General features: G+C 36.3%; 1 protein-coding gene across 3 annotated transcripts in view; it reads left to right on the top strand.

Moving 5' to 3' along the window:
* Window positions 1-414: 414 nt before the first annotated feature.
* Window positions 415-8,997, top strand: part of LOC134210676 (uncharacterized) — a 29,501-nt gene continuing 20,918 nt past the window's right edge. The window contains exons 1-2 of one of the 3 annotated variants that reach the window (XM_062686860.1): window positions 417-615; window positions 8,121-8,684. In XM_062686860.1, coding sequence (XP_062542844.1) covers window positions 565-615; window positions 8,121-8,684 — 615 coding nt within the window. In that variant the 5' untranslated portion in view covers window positions 417-564. Of the gene's footprint in view, window positions 616-8,120; window positions 8,685-8,997 lie in introns of all 3 variants that reach the window. The other 2 variants (XM_062686861.1, XM_062686862.1) reach the window with 2 other exon arrangements.

Genomic DNA, 8,997 nt, shown 5'->3' with positions numbered 1-8,997 from the left:
CAAATAACCCTGCTCGCTGAGCAAGATTACTTTTGACAGATATTGAATCATTTTTGATAGATGTTTTGTTGTTCTTGCTGGGTAGCACCAGCCATTCTTATGAGCGGGGGATTTCATAATAATTATTTCCGGACTGTCACTTTTAAGTTTAATTCGATTTTAATTCACGAATCGGACCAAAGCCTTAGAAGTGAACTTGCCCGTGAAGTCACTTGAACACGTGGAATATTCACTTTTTTTTTAGAAATGAAATGAAACTCAAAAATGGGTAATAAACTCCCATTTTTAGGAATAACTACTGGGTTGTTTCAGATTAGCGTGTGTCGGATTGTCTGCACTGAAAAACAGATGCCTTGTATGTTTTTTGATTGAGATTTCAGACGTTTCAAGGCGCACCTTTATGTGATTTCTTGATTGAATTATTTATTTTGTTGAAAAATGAAAAAAACGGTTTTCTGGCATTGGTGGCACTGGCAGCTGGGTGGTGCTCGGTGGAAATGCTGTGTTGCGTGGAAAAAGTAAAAAAGAAATAGTTCTTGAAATAAAATAATAGTTAAGTGAAAAATGGCGAGAAAAGAGGACATAAGCAGTTGCATCGATACCGCTCCAAACCAGGTAAAGTAGCATTGAGGTTCACGACAGTACTGAATTTGCGGTCCGCGAGCGCTATTTCCGTCAAAAAATTGATTCTTTAATCTAGGGTAAAATACGGCATTAGCAGTGTGCGACTATTACTAACAATATAATATTTGCATAATTAAACAGAAATACACCACCTTGCAGATAATTTAAATCAGAACACACATTTTTAAGTTTAGGATTGCATTTCCTTGCCCTGAAAATAAGGTCTGTGTGCGCCGGTCATATAATCGGCGGCGGCGGCGTGGTGGTCACTTTTGCCCCGGCGGCGGCGGCGTCACGGCGGCGCGCCGTTGACTTTTATCGGCGGCGGCGGCGGCGGCGTGAACCGGCGTGGATGAAAAAATCAATGGCTGAAATAATCAATTTTACCGTGGATTTTTGGATTAACGCGGCTTGATTCACACAGTAGGAATCGCCCGTATAAAAACCGACTTCAGTGGATTTAAATTGCAATATTCTGCGTTTGCCGATCATCAAACAACACATTCAAAATAGTCAATTGCCGGCGATACTAATTAATACTTGATTTCAAAATGTTATTTGAATTACCACTATATTGATTGATCAAATTTTAACAATAAATCCTGCTTCACTTTTTCGTGACCCCTAAGGCTCTGTCTCATTTGGAGAATTAAACTTAAAAGTGACAGTTCGAAAATTAGCAAATAACCCAGTCATAAGAATGGCTGGTGCTACCGAACAATTTCATTAAGGCATCGATGCAAAATGATTCGATATCTGTCAAAAGTATTCTTGCTCTGCGAACAGGGTTATTCGATAATTATTGAAATGTCACTTTCAAGTTTAATTTCAGTTTAATTCTCCAAATGAGACAGACCCTAAGTGAGACGTCTGTTTCTCTGTGAATTAGATTTCGGTGTCATAGAACAAATAGGTAATAACTTTTTTCAAAAGTTATTTCCAATTTAGGATTTAGATACACTTCAGTCGTTTTGATCTCAAAATAACTAAGTTTTTAAAGGGATTTCGACTGGATTAGTTGCAAATTTTCAGGATTTTCGGCTTTCAGTCACATGAAAATGTTGATAATTTCAAATCATTGCCAACGTTTCGATCCGGGGGTTTGGATCTTCATCAGGGCTCGAGGTTGATTAATCTCGAGCCCTGATGAAGATCCAAACCCCCGGATCGAAACGTTGGCAATGATTTGAAATTATCAACATTTTCATGTGACTGAAAGCCGAAAATCCTGAAAATAAGTTTTTTTAATTCATACATGCATTTCTCAGTAAATTTCATTAGGAATTCCTTCGTAAAATCCTATGACAATGTCTGCAGAATTTTTCTATTTTAGAAAGAATAATCCATTCAGTTTCTCTTTGGGAAATTCCTTTAGTAAAACATAAAATATACCTGCAGGAATTCATTCGGAAATTTATTAAAGAATGAACTATTTTCTGATTTAATTTTTAAGAGAATTTTCTAAAGGACTTTCCGATAAAATTCCTGAAGTAGTGTAGGAAGTGTAGTAGGAAACTTTTAAGAAAATTTTGAGCAAATCCCCACAGACATTTCGAAGGAATTCCTAACAGTATTTTCAAAATGCATCAGCGGCTGCTTCCATCAGAGCCAACGTCCTGTTCCAGGTTCTCTGCAAGTTCTTTTGCTGGTCTCTCTTCCTGCATACGCACTACATGTCCAACCCACTGTAATCTGCCTTATTTTATCAACCTGCCTATGTCTGCATTTTTGTATACTTGATTTAACTCGTGGTTCATTCATTCGTCTGCTCCATTTACCATTTCCACCGAGCTGCCAAGTATTGAGCACAGTATTTTCAACTCAAACACTTTGAGAGTTTGATAATCTGCATCTTTTAACGTCCATGATTCATGGCCGTACAGGACGACTGGACGAATCAACGATGTGTACAGAGCTAGTTTTGTCAGTGTCTGTAGGTAGCTTCATGAAGTTACAAACGAATTTTCTGGAGGAATTTTCAAAGGATTACCCTGAGAAATTCTCTATTAAATTGCTTAAAGTAGTTTTGGAAGAATTCCTATGGGAATTCCAGGAACAATTATTGTCAAGGAACTTGCTAAGGAACTCCTAGAGGAATTACTAAAAAAAATTCCGAAGGAATATCAAATTGATTTTCAAAGAAATTCCAAAGCAAAATTCCGAAGCTGACAGAAATTTCCGAAGTAATCCATTAATAAATCTAGAGATTTTTTTTTTGAATTTTGAAACAATTTCCTAAGGAACTCCTAAGACATTCTCTGTAGATATTTCAAAAAGAAGGATTTTCAGAAGGTATATCCGAATTTCTGAACGAAGTTTTGACGGAATGTCCAAAGGAATTTCCGGAGATATTCAAGACTGTCAGAAGTTTCTTCAGGAGTTATTTTAAAAAAAAAAACATGCAGGGACTTCTACGGATATTTCTTCAGGAACTTGTTCAGGAATTCTTAAGGAAAGTTCGTCCTAGAACTTTTCAAGGAATTCCAAAAGAGTTCTTAGAAGAATTTCTTGAGGAATTTTCGGGAAAACACCTTAACGATTTTCCCAAGGTTTTCTTAAACAAACTTCTGAAGGATTTTTTCCGAACTAATTTCTGAGAGAAATTTCAGAATGGGGCCATCCACAAAGTACGTCACGCTCCTAGGGGGGAGGGGGGTTTCGAGCAGCGTGACGACTCATAAAAAAATTTTAGAGGTTTATTACAAAAAGTGTGACGAAGGGGGGAGGGGGGTTTGAAAATCGCCAAATTTTGCGTGACGTACTTTATGGATCTTCCCAATATAGCTGAGAGAATTTTTGAAAGACTTTCTGGAATTCTTTTCCGGTTGAGTTTTTGAAGAACTTCTCGAGGGAATTCCTGGACGAATCTCCATAAGATTTTTTGGAGAATTGCCAAAGAAATCCTGGAGAAATCTAGGAATCACTTCAGAAACACCAGTAGACATTTCCTCTGAAATTCTATTAGAAATTTCTTCATAAATTCCTTTGAGAATTCCTCCGGAAATTCAGAAATTCAGAAATTCCTTTAGGGGTTGTCCATAAACCACGTAGACTCTTGAGGGGGACGGGGTTCTAAAAAGTCTACGTCAGTCTACGAAGGGGGCGGGGGTAGGGGTAGGGGGGTTGGGAAATGCCCTAGCTAAGCAAACACTACTTTATTGTCTTATTTGTAACGCTATTCATGGGTATTTTTACATTATGCATCAGTTGAACAAATAGCTAAGCTAGTTGATGACATTAAAAAATTTTCAAAAATCTCAACCATATTGATAATATTCACATTTCAAAAAAGTGGTGGTATTCTGTTGCCGGAAAACTCATGAGGCAAAACGCCTTTTAGCTGGCAGCTCCTAGGGAACAAAGCACCACGCGTCGGCGAATCAGCATTCTGGTATGGATAGCGCGTGGAGACGCAAGTACATTGTAGGCTAGTGCCACTAGGGCGTTTTGCCTCGCCAAAATGTTAGATGTTTTTTCAAAATGTGGAAATTTTCGGTTTTTCCGACCTTCCCATACACTATTTTGAAACTTTTTTCGCCTACCCTACATAATTTTAGATCTAGTTTTGTTACGGACATCTTACTGACAGTAAATATGAGTGAAACCACAAAAGGCGTTTTGGGGCCTCCTCCCCTAAACGAAAAGTCTACGTAGACTTTTTTTTTATTTTTTTTTTCGGAAAACATTTCATACAGCAGCTTTGTGCGAAGTTCACTTGTTTGATATTTTTTTTCGATTTTTCCGTTTTTTTGCAAGACTTTACCAAAATAATCTCTCGAATCTCTTATGAATTTCACTGAAGTAATAGACTGAACTACGGCTTAGAAATATCATGATTTCAACAGCAAATTCTTCTGTGTTGAGCAGGAAAATTCTCCAAAGTATTCCATAAAAAAAATCGAAAAAAATTCAAAATTTCCACTTGGATTAAATTGATTACATTGTAGATTCTACTAAAATATTTTTAGATTTTCGGCAGGAACTTCTTTAGAAACTACAAGTGATTCTTTAGAATTTCCACGGGGAATTATGTCGCTCTTCGACGAAAAATTATTTAGAATTTACAAAGAAAGCATTTTGGAATATCCAAGAAGAAGTCTTTGGAAACTTCAAAAGATATTCTTTGGAACTTGGATTCTCAAAAATTTGAAGATTTTCCGGGAAGTCCCCGGGAGATTTTTCTTATTTTCTGAAATTCTTGGAATTTTCGCGAGGAATTCTTTGGACATACATATAAGCGAATTTCTTCGAAATTTAACGGCAATTTCTTCGGCAGTTCTTCGATGGAAAAAGAAATTGTTGAAAACTTTCACGAGAAATTATTTGAATTTCCCACCAAAAACTCTGAATTTTCACAACAAAAAAATTCAATTCTTGTAAGAAAGCATTTGTAATTTTCATGAAAATTTATTCTATTTTTTTAAGATAAATTCACCACAAATTCAACTGAAATCCTCCATAATTTCCACCGAGAATCATCTGGAAAACTCTTTGGAATGTCCGTAGGATTTTTTTTAAATTTCTTCAGGAAATCGCTCCTACTTTGCAAGAGAAATGTCAAAATATCGTAGAAAACCTTTAGCATGGTTTCAATGGGAAATAATTCAAAATTTTCACGGAAAATTACTCGACATTTTAACGGGAAAACTTTTGGAATTTAGAAAAAAATCTTGAGATTTCAAAGGAATGGAAAAAAATCAAGTAAAATATCGGAATTATCACGCAGAGTTCTTTGGCGTATTACCTGGAAACTTTGAAGGTTATCAATCGGGAAATTCTACGGAATTTCTACGACAAACTTTTTGGAATGTAGACTTGACTTGAAAATGTGAAAATTCGGCCTACGTGGTTTGTGGGAAGTTGTTTAGAAATACTTTCAAAATCTCTTAAAGGAGTTCAAACGGGATTTATTTTCGAAAATCCATTCAGGCTCTCTTTTTAAAATGCCTTCGGAAATACATTTAGAAATTTCTGCACAAAACCCTCCAGGAATTTCTTCAAAAACTTCTCCAAAAATTCATTGAAGAGCTCCTCAAAAAATTTCCTTGAATAATCTAAAAAAAACTCCACCAAGAATTCATTTGGATATATCACCAGGGATTTCTTTAAAGGTTTCTTCGAAAAGCCTCCGGGATTCCTTTATAGATGTATTCCAGGAAATCAATTGAAAATTAATTAGATAATTAAATAGTTTTCGGTGGAGTTGCTAATTGAATTTTTGGAAAAATAAAACAAATAAATTAAACAACTAACTCTGAAAAAATCCGAAGGTATTACTGAAAGAATTTCGTAAAGAACCAATGAAATCATTTTCGATGGAATTCCTGCAGGAAGTTCTGGAAGAATTCTCGGAGAATGTTTTAAAAGAATTGCTGGAAGAAGTTCTGAAGGAATTCTTTAGGAAAATTTGGAAGAAATCCCTTATGCAATCTCTGGAAGAATTTATTTGAAGAATTCATAGAATAATTGTCGAAGAAATTCATGAGGAGGTATTCCTTTAAAAATTGAAGAGTTGCTAAACAGTTTTTGAAGAAACTCCAAATGGAATTTCTTGAGAAATTTATTAAGAAATATCCGGAGGAATCGCTAAAGAAACTTCCGAAGAAATTCCTTAACGATTCTCCTAAGGAATTCCTAACAACATTTTCGTAGAAATAGCTGAAACAATTTTTTTGTTTGCATTCCATAAGGAATTTTCTGAAGAAAATCGTAAAGGATTTTCTGAACAAATCCTTAAAAAAAATACTGAAGAAATTTTCGGAGAAATTTCGTAAGATTATGATAAAGTAATTTTCTAAGGTTTTTTATTGAAACTTTTCAGAGGAATATCTGGAGGAATCTACTAGGAAATATACCAAGTGGTTTTGGCGTGGTTTCAAGCCTTCACAAAAGCTTATGTGCCACAACAAACATAATTTGCGAGTCACCTACAGGTAGTGTTGTCTTACACTTTGTGCAAGAAATTCTGCTCTATGATTTTACTCCATCTAAACGATGGACATTTAGAAAATTCAAATAGCCTTCTATTAGTTGCACTTACTTAGTTAAGATTGTAAAATCGTTGGATGGAGTAAAATCAAAGAGCAGAATTTTTTGCACAGAGTGTAGGACAACACTGCCTACAGATTTAGGTGCCCGACTGAATTAGGCTTTGGCTTAGACGAATTCCAAAGACCAGATAAACATTTTTTGTATTATTCTTTTTAGTAGATTAAATCTACTAGATACAGCCTAATTCAAATTCACAACTATTCAACCAACCAATTAATTATCCAATGTTTGTCACCACACTGTCTTGAGGTAAATTTGAAATTGAATTCTGACGAGTTTCACCTCAACAACATTCTAACAACTAACTAACAACAACAATCATAACACGAGTTTAGTACTATTCCAATCAATTCCACCATGCACGTTGTATTGTCTTACAAATACGTATTTCGTCTCTGTAAGGCCATCTCCAGTGTCTTTTATTTTACTCGACTCGACTCAAGTTAATTGATTTTTTTTATTGCGATTAGTCATCGGCGTGGCAAAATTATGATCGGCGGCGCGCCGACCCAAAATCGCCGGCGGCGGCGGCGTGAGTAAAACCACCGGCGGCGGCGGCGCGGCGCGGCGGCGCACAGGTCTAGTCTGTACCTACAGGATCCCGTAATACGCGTAAAACTGAATGAACAAATACAGTGTCGACTCGATTTTGTCACGTTTTCGACCCGATTTTATCACGTCCCGGTTTTGTTTTTGTAAATTATACCGCAGACAACATTGATTTTCATGAAAAAAAAACTTTTACCACCTTTTATCGCCTGTGATCTATTATAAATCATTTCTGAGTACCTGTCAAAGATTTTTAAGCCTTTTCGACAAGAAATAACGGGTGCCAATCACGCATTTTACCTTTCCAAGGCATAAACTGATTCATATTTGCGAAATTGAAAAAATTGAAATTTTTTTCCTATTTTATCACCCCAAAATTCACTAGGGGGATGATAAAATCGAGATATTATTGTACAATTTATTTAATTTGCTCCTAGCAGACCCGACGAACTTCGTTTCGCCTAAAATTGATTTATTCTCTCTTTTCGAGTTTGTTGTTTAACGTCGATTGTTTAACGAATAAAGACGTAGTAGCCAGTGCTTCGTGTTGATGTTCCTTTATTTCGCGTGGTATTCCCTTTTTACAATTACCAATTCCGTGTTGTGTACCTCTGCCTTGTGTTCGGTCAACAATCACATCTATGTAGGGGGAAAGACGGCTTTGGCAGGTTTTGTTCTATTATTGGCAGGGGGGTTTTTGTCGACCAAATTTTATGAAATTTGGCCACAATATTCTTTGATATGCAAAGAATGTTTTGACCAAATTTGAGCCTAGTCAGTCATAAAAAAACCCCTTGCCAATAATAGAACAAAACCTGCCAAAGCCGTCATTCCCCCTATTTGCAAAAATTAGCTTAAAAAATATCCCTTTTTGTAACAAATAATTTATTTTTCAGATTGAACATTGCGATGATTCTTCGAATGACAATGAACCGTCATCGTTCAGGTGGATTGTCAACGGATCGCCTAGGCCCATAACGTCCCCGCAGCCTACGCCCAGTCTCACGCTCACTTCTTCTACAATTTATTTTGACAGTCCAGAGAAATTAAGGCGCTATCAATTGTTATGGGCAACCAAAAGACAGCTTATCGACAGGTTCCTTGAATCCTTTGATGCTGACTGGGAAATACCCACTGCTGTCGGTTTAGAAGAGTGTGTTGACGAGTTAGAGATGCCACGGACCCCCCCAAGCATCGTTCGATACGAACAAAATAATTCAGGTTCACTTGAATTATTTGATGAAACTTTGGTAACCAAATCTTCAAACAAGAATAACCGTGTGACGACGGATATACAGGAATCGTCAGAACAGAAAACTGGAAAAGCAGTGATCTCTGTTACTTCGGATATCTCTGCTGCAGTTTCAGACGAGTCTCAGGTCATAATAAGAGAAACTGTAGGCTGCATCATTCGAACGCTTGACAGCACACAAGAGCTATCACCTGTCTTAAAATCAAAAGTAAGGGAAAGTTCACACGTTCTAAATGCAATGCATGCTAAATGTTCACTATTATTCAGCATAGTAGGCGGAAATGTGCGTTATGAACTGCCCATACGTAATTTCAATATGAATCTCAATTTTAGTTTTTCACGATTTATTGAACTTTACTTTATTTTCGCGTGAGGAAATATATAAACCCATTGGGAATTATAACGAACATATCTGCTGAAGCAATGGTATTCCAGCCATTCCCGAGTTATGCGGATACAAACACAGAGTCACAGACCATTTCATTTTTACATATTTATATATATATATATATATATATATA

Source organism: Armigeres subalbatus, chromosome 2 (assembly GCF_024139115.2).
Source record: "Armigeres subalbatus isolate Guangzhou_Male chromosome 2, GZ_Asu_2, whole genome shotgun sequence".
Classification (NCBI taxonomy): Eukaryota; Metazoa; Arthropoda; class Insecta; order Diptera; family Culicidae; genus Armigeres; species Armigeres subalbatus.
This window is presented reverse-complemented; position numbering and strand designations above follow the sequence as displayed.